General features: G+C 39.7%; 1 protein-coding gene across 2 annotated transcripts in view; it reads left to right on the top strand.

Moving 5' to 3' along the window:
* The window catches only part of IFTAP (intraflagellar transport associated protein), a 76,183-nt gene that overhangs the window by 45,101 nt on the left and 14,009 nt on the right, over window positions 1-17,073 (top strand). For both annotated transcript variants that reach the window (XM_047775957.1, XM_047775958.1), the window contains one exon: window positions 762-828. In XM_047775957.1, the coding sequence (XP_047631913.1) occupies window positions 762-828 (67 nt within the window). The remainder of the gene's footprint in view (window positions 1-761; window positions 829-17,073) is intronic.

Below are 17,073 nucleotides of genomic sequence, written 5' to 3'. Positions count from 1 at the left end.
CTCCTTCATGCCAGTGGTGAAGTCATTTTCTTATTTACACTCTGATAGTCACCTGAGATGAATTAGTTCATGTCTGAGATGTTACCATTTTGTTCATCTAAAATGTCTCATTGTCAGCCTGCAGTGAAAAAGCCATATTCCACGTGGAATACTTGTTCATTGAAATGCTGCTGTTGTGTCTGTAAAGGTCATTTGCTCTGCTTTTTACCTTTGAAATAATTTTCAGTTTTATTTGCTCAAGAGAGGGAACACTTGATTTTTTGCCCTGCTCACCTCTCTTGTGATTTATGTGGGGCAGGATGTTTCTGTTTTGAATGAACCTTCTCTCCTGCTTTCTTTGGAGTTCAGTGCACACACTGTTAGGATAATAGCCAGACCCACCACCATCATTTGCTTGAGAAGCAAAAGCAATAAAACAAACCCAAAAAACAGAGACACTGTTTTAGATAGTCTTGGTGGTGGTATATACTCTGCGATAGAATCAGGAACAAAGTCCCTTTGCAAAAATTCTCTAGACTGTTTTTTCCCCTTCAGTATAAAGATCTTACTACGGTGCCTACAAAATCCAGGCCAACTTCCACATGTTTCTGGGAAAGCACAGCAAACACAACGATATCTAGCTGGGACTCAAAAGTTCATGAGAAAAGTGGACTCAGTTGCTCACTTGAGTATTGTGAAAGTGGATTAATTAATTGATTCTTAATAGTATTTTCCCCTCTGGGTCCAAAAAATGCATAAATATGATGTTAATTCTTTTCTAGGTAGATAATTTCCTAGAGTTAGAAGATTTGGACATGGATGAAGAGATTAAACCCCAAATGAGCAAGGGTATGGTTTCTGTTTCCTTTCTACACTGCTTGGCATCTTTCTAGAAACTACCTCGAATAAGACTTTAGACAGCTTACCCCCCACTGGAAATCCTTACCTCTGCCTTCCCTGAGATGGGGAGAACTAGAGTCCTGCAATCTCTTTTTTGATAACAAGGATTTCAGGCAAAATGTCAAACAAAGCTTGTTGCAGGCTATAAACTCTTTGGTCTTAAATGAAATAAAGGTGTTTTCCCCCCCAACCCCCATTTGCCATATGATTGATTTTTGGATAATTGTCTCAAGTAGAGCCATTTAAGTCTAACCCTAATTTCTTAGAAGCACCATGTTGTAGATTGAGATTGTTTTGGGAGCTCCATAAAATATCAGTTGATTATAAAAATCCAAAAAAATTATCAGAATTGATCATAAACAGAAAATAAAATAAAATCTTTGCTTCTATAAGTATTTATTAACCTGTAAACCAAACACTTAAAATTAAAGATACATTGTAAAGGATTCTTCTAGGGCATTTTCCCACATGGAATGGGTGAGAGAGACTTGCTGCTAGTCTACTGATGTTTATGCAGATGAGGCCTTAAAAAATAAAATTTTCCTGGTTAGTACATCTATGTAAGCATAGGTATCCTTTGTTGCTCAAAAGTGCTTTGAAATATGTTCAAAATCAGAGTTAATTGTTTTGAAAACTCTCATTCCTAATTTAATATGCAAGAATATCTCAACATTAGCATTAAATGTTAGGGAAAGGGCAGTTTCATGGGGCTTGGTTGTTGGTGTTTGTAGTCATTAATGAGGGATTATGGTCATTACTGTTGGGGGCAGTGGCTTCTTTATAATCACACAGGCGTTGAAGTGCAGAGTGTGGTTGGTTTGGGGATGGCCCCTGTCTATAACTCGGCTGTATAAGCCTCTGCTTTGGCTTTTCTGGTCACCTGAATTTGAGAAGCTTTGATAATTGGAGGCCATTAACATTTTTCTTCTGCTTCCAAACATCATACTACCCCACGAAGGGATTGTTTCTCAATCACCCTATTAAATAGTAGACTTTGTAGATTTTTTTTTTTCCTTCTGTATTTGATTCAAGTGAGATCAGAGATCTAAGGGAATCTCAGACTCCTGGGAGAGGTTCTCTTAAATTGAATGCCTTAGGCAGCTCTGAATTTCTTTGTAAGAGCAGTTTAGGGACTCCGATTGGATTAGAAGGGATAGCTAAGGACTTAGCCAAGTTTTTAGAGTCAGCACACTGTTTCTGGGTTTTGAGTGATTTGGGGAGAGGGAGCAGATTCCTAGGTCCTGCTCCCAAGAAAGAGTCTAATTCAGAAAGTCTTTTTATGGCATCTAGTGGCCTGCATTTTTAACCACTACCCCAGGGATTCTGATATAGTTCATCCTTGGATGACACTTGGAGGCACAAGATTCTAGTCTGCATGTAGTACATCTGCAGTGTAAAATTAATTTTATAAGAGGGCACAAAAGTGCATGGGTTGGGAATTTTTACGGTTTAAATTTCTTGTTTCCTGCCAGTAATGAGAAAGTCTGTATACTGACATAATCCTACATGGCCAGCAAATCCGGTTTTGGCCATATCAATCTTTTAAATTAGTTTTCTTTACCATTTTCATTATTTTCACATGTTGTCTTTAAACATTTTTAAAGTTCTTTTTTAAAATTACCAGATCTATTCCTGTTGTTTCAAAAAACTGCATAGAAATCTCACTAGTATGATTTTTCCAGAAATCAGATAACAGACAGTCTTGTTTGTGTATGAAAGCTTACCGAGGCTGAACCAGGTCCTAGAGGACTTGAATGAGCTAGTCAGGACCTTCCCATGTGTAAAATAATGTGAAAAGCCAAGGCTGAAAAGCAATCCAGGTTTCAATGATCTATTCCAATTACCAAAAAGACCACCAAGCTTCACAATTTTCATAATGCACAATCTGGATCATTTGAGAGAAAAAAAAAAAGAGAGCTGTGCCAAGGTGAATTTTTGTTTGGGTCTAATTTGTATTACACTTCAGGAATGTGAGCAGAAGGCAAATATTTATATCAGATGGGAAATGTGACATTTTAAATAGGCAAGTTGCTTGTATTATTTTGGCAGCTGAGAGGTTTACTGATTAGATTCTTTGTTATTGTTTAAGCAACAAATTTGCCTGGGGCCACAAGGAAGTTGAGTTGCGTATTGTTTTTCTACCACTGACTTCATTTGTTCACCTTTCTCATTTTCATAAATATCTTCCAAGATTCAGGCACTTGATTCTGTCGTGGTATTTGGAGTATTGTTTTGGCAGCCTAGGTAGAAACGGTTTTTCCGTAGAGCCCACTCAGTGCAGTGTGATTGGACAGTTGTCTGAGGGAACCTTGGCCACAAAATTTGGTGCTCTGTGTTTATCTGGCATCAAATTTACAGTTTTTTCCTTCTTTGAACTTGAGATAAGATAGTTAACTTGTTGGTTGGTTACTGTCAGGCTCTAGGCTGTTTTCCAGAAAGATTATTATTTGGAATAGGTATTAGTTAATTATGCTTCAGGCATTAGGTAGCAAGAATCTTCTGGTCCTTGTCATTTTCCTCCCTCGCCCCCCACTTGGCCCAGCCTGTTCTCTGGATGAGTGCAATAGGTTAAAGAGACTTTTTTTGAGGTCTAGTTTTCAGAATTATACTGTCTTATACAAGTTTCTTGACCAGTGGGTGTACTTAGGCTGTGGTTGATTGTGTTGGATGAAAATGGGCAACTGATTACTGCTCAAATGTTGGCAGCCTTATTTGATTTTCATTTTTAAGCTCTCCAGTACTCCCAATTCTAATGAAGTCATCAGTCTTTCTTTTAGATAAAATGCTTTCCTTATCTCTAATTTTAGGCAGCTTTATGTAGCCCATGGATGACTTGGGCTCTTATTCAACAGTTATTTCACAACTGTGACTGGATCCTGTAATATAATAGAGAATAAAAAAATCTGGTTCCTGTCCTCATGGAAATTCATAGTTTATTGGAAGAGTCAGCATCATCCAGATAATTACAAATTGTTCTTGATCTCATGAGAGCATATAGCAGGGGAATTTAATTTGTCTGTGGATCAAAGAAAGCTCTGAGAGCTTGAGATCTAAACGATGAGTAACTATTAACTAGGTGAGGGGGTAATGTGCGGCTGAGGAGTAAGTAGGAGAATCAGGAATAGCATAAGGAACAGCATGTGCAAAGGTCCTGAGTGAGGAGAAGATGGCATATTTACTCAACTTAGAGTTTAGGCATTTCATTTGTTTTACACTGAAGACTATTAAAAGTCATTCTTTTATTGCTTAGAAGATAACTAAAAACAATTAAAGAGAAAAATCCTTGCTTCAAAATATTCCTCTATCTTTTTCTTACTCCAATTTTTTTTTTTTAATGTGCAAACTTAACCATCTATGAAATTCCAGCTTGAAAGCCATGTTAACCAGAAAGGTTTCCACTCCCTTCCTGAGAAGAGAACAGAATTGGGAAGATAATTCTGCCCTTTCAATCATTCCCCTATTTCTCCCCAAGGGAAAAATAAGAGAGATTGGGTAAAAAAAATGTATGTGTTTGGATGAACGCTTCTGTTTCTTCTTCTGGGCTCATGCTTTTTGGAAGGTGTATGTCCTTTCTTGTAGTAGACACACTTTAGATGGGGCCTGGGCCTGCCTTACGCAGGGGTTTTCAACCTGAGAGTTGCATTGTCAACACTTGAGAAGCTTAAAAAAAAAAAGACAATACCTGGATCTTGCTTTTGGAATTCCTTTTCCAGTGCTCTGGTGTGTGTCTTGGGCATAGGCAGTTTTTAAAGCAACCCAGGTGATTCTAATGTGCCTTTGAATCTGAGAACCATCTCTAGACAGATGTCTGGAGGTATCAGTCTCTAAGCCCCAACTCTAAGGGTTCTGGGGGTATGAATTGATTCCCCTTATACATGGCTGGATTCAAGCCAGCTGTGTGGACTCCCTCTCAGGTGGGGTAGTCCAAAGTCTATACTCGGGAGAAAGCTTGATAAATAAGAGGCCTAATTGGTAAAGCAGGAGAAGCTGCATTTTCAAATTCAGCTCCATTAGTTAATAAAGCTTATGTATATATATATATATATTTTTTTTTTTCAGTGAGAATTGCAATCATTTTTAATATTTATTTATTTTGCTTTTTAGGGCCACACCTGTGACATATGGAGGTTCCCAGGCTAGGGGTCTCAAATCAGAGCTATAGCTTCTGGCCTACGCCACAGCCACAGCAATGCAGGATCTGAGCCGTGTCTGCAACCTACACCACAGCTCATGGAAACACCAGATCCTTAATCCACTGAGCAAGGCCTGGGATTGAACCTGCAACCTCATGGTTCCTAGTCGGATTCATTTCTGCTGCACCATGAGGGGAACGCCTATAAAGCTTATATTTTAATCCCCATCTTTTTGACTTCTGTGTGTATTTTTCTTTTATTTCTGTACTTAGAGATGGAGGAATATGATTTATTGTCACTGTCAAATGCCAACACTACTTATGAAGTAAGTCTTCCCTGATCTTCCACCTTCTTCTTGGATGAGCAGGAATCTTCCTCCTTTTACACTTTCACTTTTGTTTATTCTGAAAGTTTTTTTTTTTTTTTTCCTCAAAGTAGGTTTTAGTTAATGTATCTCATGAAAGGGGCATATGGTCTATACTTACACATCTGTACATACATGCACACACATATTCTAATACTTTGTCTTTTAATTGGAGTATTTAGTTCATTTATTTATTTTATTTTTGTCTTTTTAGGGCCGTACCTGTGGCATATGGAAGTTCCCAGGCTAGGGGTTGAATCGGAGCTGTAGCTGCCGGCCTATACCACAGCCACAGCATTGCAGGATCTGAGCCGCATCTGCAACCTACAGGACAGCTCACAGCAATGCCAGATCCTTAACCCACTGAGCGAGCTCAGATGGAACCCACATCCTCATGGATGCTATTTGGGTTCGTTACCACTGAGCTACGACTGGAACTCCCTTAGTTCATTTATATTTAATGTAGTTGCTGATATGTTTGGGTTTAAATCTTTTACTATTTTGTTTCCTACTTTCTTGCCAGTTGTATGTTCTTTTCTTCTCTCATTTTTCGCCTATTTTGGATTAATCAAGTTTTATTGTATTTTTATTTAATTGTTCTCTATCTTTGCTGGGTAGAGAATTCTAGGTTTGTGATTATTTTTAGCATTTTATTTGTTTTTAATTTTAATTTTTAAATGTTATTTTCATTTTTTAATTTTTGGCTGCCAGGGATCAGATCTGAGCCGCAATTGAGGCCTAAGCCACAGCTGTAGCAGCACCAGATCCTTAACCCACTGTACCAGGCCAGGGATGAAACCTGTGTCCCAGGGCTCCCAAGATGCCTCTGATCCCATTGCTCCACAGTGGGAACTCATCTTTTAGCATTTTAAAGTCATTATTCTATTCTTTTATGGTGTTACTTTTTCCTGCATTGAAAACTATTGAAAAACCAAGTGTCAATCTGATTGTTGTTCATTTGAAGATAATATGTTTTTTCACCTCATTGATTACTTTAGGATTTTCACTTTGTTTTTGTTTTTAAGTAATTTCACTGTGTCTTGGCCTTTTTTCATTTGCATTTATTCTGCTTGGAGTTTATAAAGTCTTGTAAATGTTGAGAAATTCTCAACTGTTATGTCTTCAAATATTACCTGTGCCCAGACCGTTTCACCATGCCCCACTTATCTCTGATGCTCTTTACTGCATTTGCCATCCTTTTTCCTTTTCTTTCTCTCTTCAGTCAGAATATTTTCTACTGTCTATGTTTTAGTTCAATAATCCTTTATTGAATTGTATCAGATATGATGTTGAAGCCACCACTATTTCAGTAATTATAATTTTCAAGAGATCTGGGATGTCTATTTTTATAGATTGCAGTTCCTTGCCCAAAGGCTCCATTTTTATAATGTATTTTTTTTGGAACATATAATCAGTTATTATAAAGTTTATGTCTCATAATTCTAGTACCTGAGATGTCCAGTGGATTCATTTATATTGTTTTCCGTTTTGATCTGATGTCTTTGTATAGTTGTCATTTTTGTTTGAATGCTGAACATCATATATACAATATTACATAGGGGAGAAAAAGATGGTGGCAGAGGGAGTAGGATGTGAGCTCACCTACTCCCACAAATCATTGAAAATCCATCTACGTGTGGAACTCTTTGCTCAGAAATTTTGCTGAATGCTGACAAAAGAATCCAGGATTCCAATAGAAAAAGAAAAACTTCATGAAACTGGGTAGGACAAAAGGAAGAAGAAAAACAAAAAAAAAGGAAAAACAAAGCACGTCAGGACCTGCACCTCTGAGAGGGAGCCGGCAAAGGAAAAACAAAAAACAAAAAAACAAAAACAAAACTGCACACCCTGGAAAGTCCCCACACCAGGAAGGAGACCAGCTGAGACAGAGGAAGAACTTGGGAGTGTTGGAGGAGAACACAGCAATCAGTGTAAAGCCCTTCAAATGGAAATGGAGTGTCACTGCCCTGTACTTCTCAACCTTAAGCTGGGGCAGACGGGGGCCAGGAACTGAAACTCCAGCTTTGGAGAGTGGACTCAGACAGAAGGCTGGGGCTGGCTATGTGGGGAAAAACTAGGATTGGTAGCATGGAGAGAGCCTGGAGGGACTGCGGTCTAGAGTGACCACATTTGAAGCTGAAAGCAGAGGAATTCTGGTCGGGCTTGGAGGCTTAGCACCATTGTTAGGGGGGTACTGGAGAGAAGGGGCAGGATCTACCACTGTAACCTTACCCCCGGCTAGAGCTCTCATACTGCAAGACCCCACAGTCTGGGCATACAGCCCTTAAGGCTTCAGAGAAAGTGGAGCAAGTGGGGAGAACCCTTGGAGGAGATGGAGGGAACTAGGGAATAGCACAGTCAGCATGACCCCAGCCAGCAGCTGGGTGGGGGAACACTGAAGTGATTGTTGTAACAGTGCAGAAGCCTCGGAGTTCCCGTCGTGGCTCAGTGGTTAGCGAATCCGACTAGGAACCATGAGGTTGCAGGTTCGATCCCTGGCCTTGCTCAGTGGGTTAAGGATCCGGCGTTGCCATGAGCTGTGGTGTAGGTTGCAGATATGGCTCAGATCCGGTGTTGCTGTGGCTCTGGTGTAGGCCAGTGGCTACAGCTCCAATTGGACCCCTAGCCCGAGAACCTCATATGCCATGGTCTGGTGGCTACAGCTCCAATTGGACCCCTAGCCTGAGAACCCCCATATGCCGCGGGAGCGGCCCAAGAAATGGCAAAAAGACAAAAAAAAAAAAAAAGGAGTGCAGAAGCCTCAGGGGATTGAGGATGGCCCAGTGTGCGGGTGGAGAGCTGCATTTTCCCTAGAGGACAGAAGGTGATTTTTGGAAACAGCTCAGATGGTCAGGATTCTGCAGAAGGCCCCCTGAGCAGATGGTGAGCTGCAATTTGCATAGGGGGTGGAGAAAGTTATTTTGGAAACTGTGAAAGATCCTGGGTCCTGGGAGTCAGCAGAGGGCCTTCTGGGCTGGCACAGAGCTGAAATTTACCTGGGGGGTGGAGAAAGTTATCTCTGAAGTAGTGTGGAGGGGTGAGATTCTGCAAGGGGCCTCCTGGGCGGGTTCAAAGCCGAGATCTCCCTAGAAGGAGCATCCTGAACTGAGGGAGAGCTGCAGATTACCTAGGGGGGCAGAGAAAGTTATTTCTGAAGCAGCGTGGAGAGGCAGGACTCTGCAAGGGGCCTCCTGGGAGGGCACAGAAACTTATTTGTCTAGGGGATGGAGAAAGCTATCTGGGAAACAGCACAAAGGATTCTGGAAATCCACGGTGGCCTTCTGGGCAGGTGAAGAGCTGTGAAAAGCCCATTGAACTGGTAAATGTATTTCAGAAACAGTGCAAAAGAGTCACAAAAGGGAGTCACAAAAGGCCTGGTAGGTGGGTGAAGGTGTGGAGAAAGTGAACTTGGAAACAGCACAAAGGATCCTGAGAGTCACAAGAGGCCAGGTGGGCAGGTGGAAAACCTCAAATGGCCCAGTGAAGGGGCAAAGTGAACCTGGAAACAATGCACACAACCCAGGAGACACAAACAGCTCAGCAGATTGGTGGTGTGATCTTGGGAATAGCACAAGCTCTGTGATACCTGCCAACAATCAAGCAGGGGACCATGGAAGCAGCATATGTTGCACGGCTAGCCAAAGGAGCTGAGAGAGGCCCAGTGGCACCCATTTTTACTTTGTAGCAGGTACAGGGAGCACTCGTCCATCTGCCTGGTAGGAGGAGGGACTGCTGGAATGGTGCATGCCTGACAGCCTCAGAGGAAGCCTTTTAGCAACAGTTAGGGGGCAACCCCTGCCTCTGGAGCTACAGAGAACACACCCTTGAGTGCCTGCCCCCTCAGCTACAGAGAGCAGTCCCTAGAGACTCCCTGACAAAAGGAGGGACTGTAGAATCTGCTGACACTGCTAGTTACATGAAACCATCCTGAGAGCTACCTGGAAGCAGGAGGGAGGTCGCAGGAGGCAGTCCTGACCACCTCACCACCACCACCACAAAAACAATCCTGTGAACCGTGATCCACTGCTAACACTCACGTGGACCCCATTCCTAACAGCCACCCAGCTTCAGGGGAGTTAGCGTAATACCAGCACTCCCATCACATGTTCTAGGTACATGTGAGCCACTATTACCCTGGAGAACTCCAGGATGAGGCACCAACTGCTTCATCTACATACCCGTCATCAATGGGCCAATAAATACAGAAAGTTAGACACTATGAGACAAGAAAGAAATAGGTTTCAGGCAAAGGAACCAGAAAAAGCACAAAAACAACTAAATGAAGAGGACATATGTAATCTATCTGAAAAAGAATTCAGAGTAATGATATGTAAAGATGATCCAAGACCTTGGAAAAAAATGGGAAAATGGAGGCAGAAGAATGAATAAGTGACGTGGAAGACAGAGTAGTGGAAATCACTGCCACAGAAAAAAAGAAAAGGAATGAAAAGAACTGAGGAGAGTCTAAGAGCTCTCTGGGACATTGTTCAATGTACCAACATTCCCATTGTAGGGGTTCCAGAAGGGGAAGAGAGAGAGAAAGGGCCAGAGAAAGTATGAGAAGAGATCATAGCTGAGAACTTCCCTACTGTGGGAAAGGAAATGTTGACGTTGAGGAAGCACAGAGGATCCCACACAGGATAAACCCAATGAGAAACACAGCAAGACACATACAAATCAAACTGACAAAAATTAAATACAAAGAAAAAATATTAAAAGCCACGAGGGAAAAAACAAGTAACATACAAAGGAACCCCTATAAGAATAAGCTGATCTTTCAGCAGAGACTCTGCAGACTGGAAGGGAGTGGCGAGATATATTTAAGGCGATGAAAGGGAGGAACCTAGAACCAAGAGTACTATACCCAGCAAGGCTCTCATTCAGATTCGATGAAGAGCTTGAAAGCTTTTCAAACAAGAAAAAGCTACAAGAATTCAGCACCTCCAAATCAACTGTACAACAACTACTAAAGGAACTTTTCTGAGCAGAAGAGAAAAAGCCACAATTAGAAACAAGAAACTTTCAAATGAGAAAACTCACTGGTAAAGACAAAGGTGATATAAAGGTAGAAAAGCACCCATTGACAAATATGATATCAAAACTTGCAGGCATGAGAAAAGGAGAAGACAAATGCAGAACATTGAAAGTGCATTCGAAAATAAGAGAACCACAACCCAAAAGAATTCTGTATACACATAGGTGGTCATATCCAAATCTAATAGGAAGCACAAACCAAAAATTGTAATAGACACACACCTAAAAAAGAAAAAGCAATGCAAACAACACTAAAGATAGTCAGCAAATCAAGAGAAGACATCAAGAGAAGGAAAGAAAAAAAAAGACCCAAAGTGACAATTCAAAGCAGTTAACAAAATTGCAATAAAACATACGTATCCATAGTTATACTGAATGGAAATGTATTAAATGCTCCAACCAAAAGACATTGTGGATACAAAAACAAGCTCCAACCAAAAGACATTGTGGATACAAAAACGGCATATATATATGCCGTTTACAAGAGACCCACTTCAGACCCAGGGACACATGCAGACTGAAAGTGAGGGGATGGAAGAAGATATTACATGCAAATGGGAATCAAAGGAAAGCAAGACTAACGATATGTGTATCAGTCAAAATAGACTTTAAAATAAAGAAAGCACAAGAGACGAAGATGTACACTACATAATGATCAAAGGATAAATCCAAGAAGATATAACAATTGTAAATATATATGCACTTCCGAGACCAGCTCAGCAGGTGAGGGCTGAAGAATGGATGCTGTGAAACTGAAGAAAAAGTTAACATAAAACAAGACACAGAGACATTTATCTTAATTAAAGGTGGGAATGGGGGACTCAAGGTCTCAGGGACCAAGAGCACCTCCTCAAGGAACCACACTGCTTTTATTGTGCTCCTGAGGATTACATCAAGTGAGGAGGGGGCTATAGATGCAGAATATAGTTTTTTTAAATTATTTTAAAAGTCACACAGCTGGTAGATGGTTAATCTTTTATTCTGACCTTTAGGCATTTAACAGTCATTAGCATTTGAGGAAGCTTGGTGTTAGCTTCTATGCATAGCATCTAGAGAATAATCATTGTGCTTCTGCAAACAGCATGCCTATCTGCTGGCAACCTGCAATCTGGGTGTGCCTAGGTTTGCCCCTCGTTCTCTGCTAATGCATATTCTGCTAACAACCGCTCATAAACCCCTGGGGCCATGAGGTTCCTCTCTCTCTTATTTTAACAGGACATATCATGCTGTGCAAACGGCGTGCCAATCTGTACAGGTTGGGCATGCCTAGACCAATGTATTATGTCCTCATTCAGCTGACCACACGAATAACTTTTGGCTTTTGGTCTTTGTTTTTAATCTTAAGTTATTTACCAGCACTGCGACTGTTTTTCAAGCAGGAATATGGGGTAAAGTAAAGCAGGACAAGATGGAGTTTTCAGCATAGAAAATAGGAGCAAAGAGGCTAAGAAAGGATTGTAGAAACATGTCTCCCAACAATGCACCTAACATAGGAGCACCTCAATATGTAAGGCAACTGCTGACAGCCATAAAAGGAGAAATCAACAGCAACACAATAATAGTGGGTGATTTTAACACCCCACTTACATCAAGAGACAGATCATCCAGAGAATCAACAAGGAAACACAGGCCTTCAATGACACTGTAGACCAGACAGATTTAACTCATGTTTGTAGAACATTTCATCCCAAAGCAGCAGAATATACATTCTTCTCAAGTGCACATGGAATAGTCTCCAGGATAGATCACATATTGGGCCACAGATCAAGCCTTGATAAATTTTAAAAAGTTGAAATTATCCCATGTAGTTTCTCTGACCACAATGCTATGAGACTAGAAATCAACTACAAGAAAAACAAAAAACAAAAAAACAAAACAACAACAACAACAACAAAAAACACAAACTCCTGGAAGCTAAACAATATGCTACTGAACAACCAATGAATTATTGAAGAAATCAAAGAGGAAATCAAAAGATACTTAGAGATAAATGACAATGAAGATACAACAACTCAAAACCTATGGGACACAGCAATAGATGCAGGAAAGGCTTTTAACAAAATTCAACAACCTTTTCTGATAAAAACTCTCCAGAGAATGAGCAGAGAGGGAACCTACCTCAACATAATAAAAACCATATATGAAAAAACCCCAACTGGAGTTCCTGTTGTGGTTCAGCAGTAACGAACCCAACTAGTACCCATGAGAATGCAGGTTTGGCCTCAGTGGGTTAATGATCCGGCATTGCTGTGAGCTGTGGTGTAGGTTGCAAATGCGAATTGGATCTGGCATTGTTGTGGCTGTGGCACAGACTGGCAGCTGCAGCTCCCCTAGCCTGGGAACTTCCATATGCTATGGGTGTGGCCCTAAAAAAAAAAAAAAAGGAAAACCCACAGCTAACATCATTCTCAATGGTGAAAAATTGAAAAGATTTCCTCCAAGATCAGGAACAAGACAAGGATGTCTACTTTCACCACTATAATTCAACACAGTTTTGGAAGTCCTAGCCATGGCAATCAGAGAAGAAAAATAAAAGGAATCCAAATTGGATAAAGAGAAATAAAACTATTGCTGTTTGCGAATGACAGGACACTATACCTAGAAAACCCTAAAGACAGCACCAGAAAACTGTTCGAACTAATCAATGAATTTGGCAAAGTTGCAGGCTACAAAATTAATACACAGAGATCAATTGCATACCTATATACTAGCAATGAAAGAGCAGAAAGAGAAATCAGAGAAACCATCCCACTTACCATCACATCAAAAAGAATAAAATACCTAGAAATAAACCTACTTAAAGAGAGAAAATAACTATACTCTGAAAACTATGAGACACTGATGAAAAAAAAAATCAAAGATGACACAAACAGAAGGAAGGATATACCATGCTCTTGGATTGGAAGAACCAATGTTGTCAAAATGAATATACTACCCAAGGCAATCTACAGATTCAGTGCAATCCCTATCAAATTACCAAGGACATTCTTCACAGAACTAGAACAGAGTATTTTAAAATTTGTATGGAAACACTAGAGAACCAGAATAGACAAAACAATACTGAAAAAGAAAAATGAAAATGGAGGAATCAAGCTTCCTGACTTAAGACAATACTACAAAGCTAGTTATCAAAACAATATGGTACTGGCACAAAAGAAGAAATATAGATCAATGGTACAGGACAGAAAGCCCAAATAAACTCAATCACCTATGGTCAACTAATCTGTGACAAAGGAGGCAAGAACATACAGTAAAAGAAAGGTAGTCTCTTCAATAAATGGTGCTGGGAAAACTGGAAAGCTACATGTAAAAGAAAGAAATTAGAACACTAATACCATACACAAAAGTAAACTCAAAATGGATTAAATACCTAAATATAAGGACAGTTACTATAAAACTCCTAGAGGAAAACATAGGAAGAATATGACATAAACCACAGCAACATCTTGTTTGCTCCATGTATTAGCATAATGGCAATAAAGACACAAATAAACCAGTGGGACCTAATTAAACTCAAAAGCTTTTGCACAGCAAAGGAAACCATTAAAAAATGAAAAGATAACCCACAGAATGGGAGAAAATCTTTGCAAATGATGCAACAGACAAGGGCCTGATCTCTAGAATATATGAACAACACATACAACTAACTCAACAACAAAAGACAACCCTACTGAAAAATGGGCAGAAGACCTAAATAGACATTTCTCCAAAGAAGACAACATCACTAATTATTAGAGAAATGTAAATCAAAACTATAATGAGATACCTCCTCACACTATTCAGAATGTCCATTATCAACAAGTCAACAAATAACAAATGCTGGGGAGGGTGTGGAGAAAAGGGTACCCTCCTTCACTGGAGGGGATGTAGATTGGTACAACCACTAGGGAAAACAGTACGGAGGTACCTCAGAAAACTATAGAACTACCATATGATCCAGCAATCCCACTCCTGGGCACATATCTGGACAAACCTTCATTGAAAAAGATACCTGTTCCCCTATGTTCATCGCAGCAGTGCTATTACAATAGCCAAGACATGGAAACAACCTAACTGTCCATTGACAGGTGAATGGATTAAGAACATGTGGTACATATATACAATGGAATACTACTGAGCCATAAAAAAGAACAAAATATTGCCATTTACAGCAACATGGGTGGAACTAGAGATTCTCACACTAAGTGAAATGTCAGAAAGAAAGTTAAATACCATATGGCATCACTTACTTGTGGAATCTAAAATATGGCGCATATGATCCTATCTACCAAATAGAAACAGATGAAGACCAAGAAGAGCAGACTGGTGGTTCCTGAGGGACTGGGGGTGGGGGAGAAATGGGGCAGTTGAGGGTTTTTGGATGCAAACAGTTATATTTGGAATGGATGGGCAATGGGGCCCCACCATATAGTGTGGGGAACTGTGTGTGATTGGGTTACTTTGCTGTACAACAGAAATTGAAGAAATGTTGTAAATCAACTATACTTTAATAATACAAATATATTACATAGGCTGTGGATGATGTTATCTTACTCTAGTTTTAGAGAAGCTTGTCTTCAACACTTTGCTAGCAATTAGAGTAGTAATAGATCCAGTTAATCCAGTTGAGCTGATTTGGTGACTGGGTTTCAGGCTTTATGAGGGCTCTTCTATTTCTTGCTTACTCCTAGGATGTAGCGCTTCAAGATGAATCACAGCCCCTCCTTTTTTGGAGGTTCTGAACTCTATTTTTTATCTTCATAGCACTGAGAATCTATTGGTAGTTTGGCTAAGCTTCTCAGCCTCTTAGCCTGTTTCTTCTTTATTTCTTACAAATCAGTAAATACTGTAAGTCGAAAAACAGCTTAGACTCTTAGATTCACTTTTAGCGCTTTCCTTCTCTCTGGCATCTTGGCCTCTCAAGTCCTGGGCTTCCCTGGTAGCTGTCCAGTGCCTCCAAGTAGTTGGTTTTTGTAATTTATCCAGCTTTCCTAGAGTTCTTGTGTTGGGAAGCTTGGACAGATATTAGATGTAGTCTGGGAGCTCCTAGGGAAACCCCAAGGTCTGAAGGTCAAATGTGTTGACATTTGCCCTGATGTTGCAAAAGCAGTGTTGGGCAAAGATGTTAGTAACTTAGTGTGGATCAGGTAGAGGTACTAAACTATACTAGTAGTCATTGTAATCTTCACTGTAATGAATTTGTAGTTAAATCAAATGCAAGTTGCCATTGAAAATGTCCTTGGAGTTCCCACCACAGCCGTGAGCTATGGTGTAGGTCGCAGGCGTGGCTCGGATCCTGCGTTGCTATGGCTCTGGCGCTCTGGCGTAGGCTGGCAGCTACAGCTCCGATTCGACCCCTAGCCCGGGAACCTCCATATGCCGCAGGAGTGGCCCAAGAAATGGCAAAAAGACAAAAAAAAAAAAGAAAATGTCCTTGATGAAGTGATAAAAATTATTAATTTTATTAAATCATGATCCTTGAGCATACCTCATTTTAATGTTTGCTGCATACAAAAATATAGCAGTTTTTTTCATGTGTGTGGGAAGTACATGAAAATTTTTTCATAGGAAAATTGAAAAGCACTTTTCTATGGAAAACACTTATGCAATTAAGTGGTGTGCTAAACTAGGGTTTTTGTTGTTGTTGTTTTTCATGGAGCAACATTTTTGCTTGAAAGAAGGACTGACAAAGTATAGTTCTCAAAAATGTATGAAGTGAGCCTGTCTCTTTAAACAACTGATAGTGTTCATCGCCAATGATAAAATTGGCAACTGATCAAGTGAAAATTGGATTTTTGAAAAACTTATATCAAGTACTCATATCAAGTTTTTTGAAAAACTTATATCAAGTACTGTGAGCTTGACAGCGTCCCAATACTTAAAAGCTTATCTGATAAAATTGGTAATGTTAACTAATGACTTTTCTATCGCATAATGAAATAGGTGACATCAACATTTAGAAGATCCGCATTAACACAGTGAACTGACATTTTCCAAATAACCCATTTGTGACGTTCTAAAATCATGCACAGGAGAAATCCATTCAACATGCAGGATGGACCAATGGGTTTTAACCTAACCGTATGAACAACTCAGAAATGGTTTCATAGTGTACACTGAAAATATGTTTTTAAAAACTTCCTCATTGGTTAAGATCTAATGTGGTATCAAAGAATATCCATAATTATATAAGAAGAATATTAAAATACTCCTCCCCATTCTAAGTGCGTACCTGTGTGAGACTAGATTTTCTTCATTTTCATCAACGGAAACAGCATATTCTAAAAATTGAATGCAGAAGCAAATATAGAATCCAGCTTTCGTCTATTTAAGGCAGACATTTAAAAGATTCAAAAAATGTAAGACAGTGTTTCCCGTTTTCTTTGTTTTTGGAAAGTAGATTTTAAATAATGATAGTTATTTTAATATATAATAGTATTATTTGTAATGACATAATCGAATATGTGAAAATTTGTCAGTTTAAATTTCTAATATAGTAAATATTAATAGAAATAACCCGTATTAACAAAAGCTCTTTAGGATCTTCAGAAATTTTTAAGAACAAAAACCTCTGACATAAACCATTGTAGTTGGACGCTATGTGCAGAAGTGGCCTGAGTGCATTTCTTACTTATATCCTTCTTGGTCTTAAGAAATCCCCAACATTTCAGGAAGTTTTGGCCA

Source organism: Phacochoerus africanus, chromosome 4, assembly GCF_016906955.1.
Source record: "Phacochoerus africanus isolate WHEZ1 chromosome 4, ROS_Pafr_v1, whole genome shotgun sequence".
Lineage (NCBI taxonomy): Eukaryota > Metazoa > Chordata > Mammalia > Artiodactyla > Suidae > Phacochoerus > Phacochoerus africanus.
This window is presented reverse-complemented; position numbering and strand designations above follow the sequence as displayed.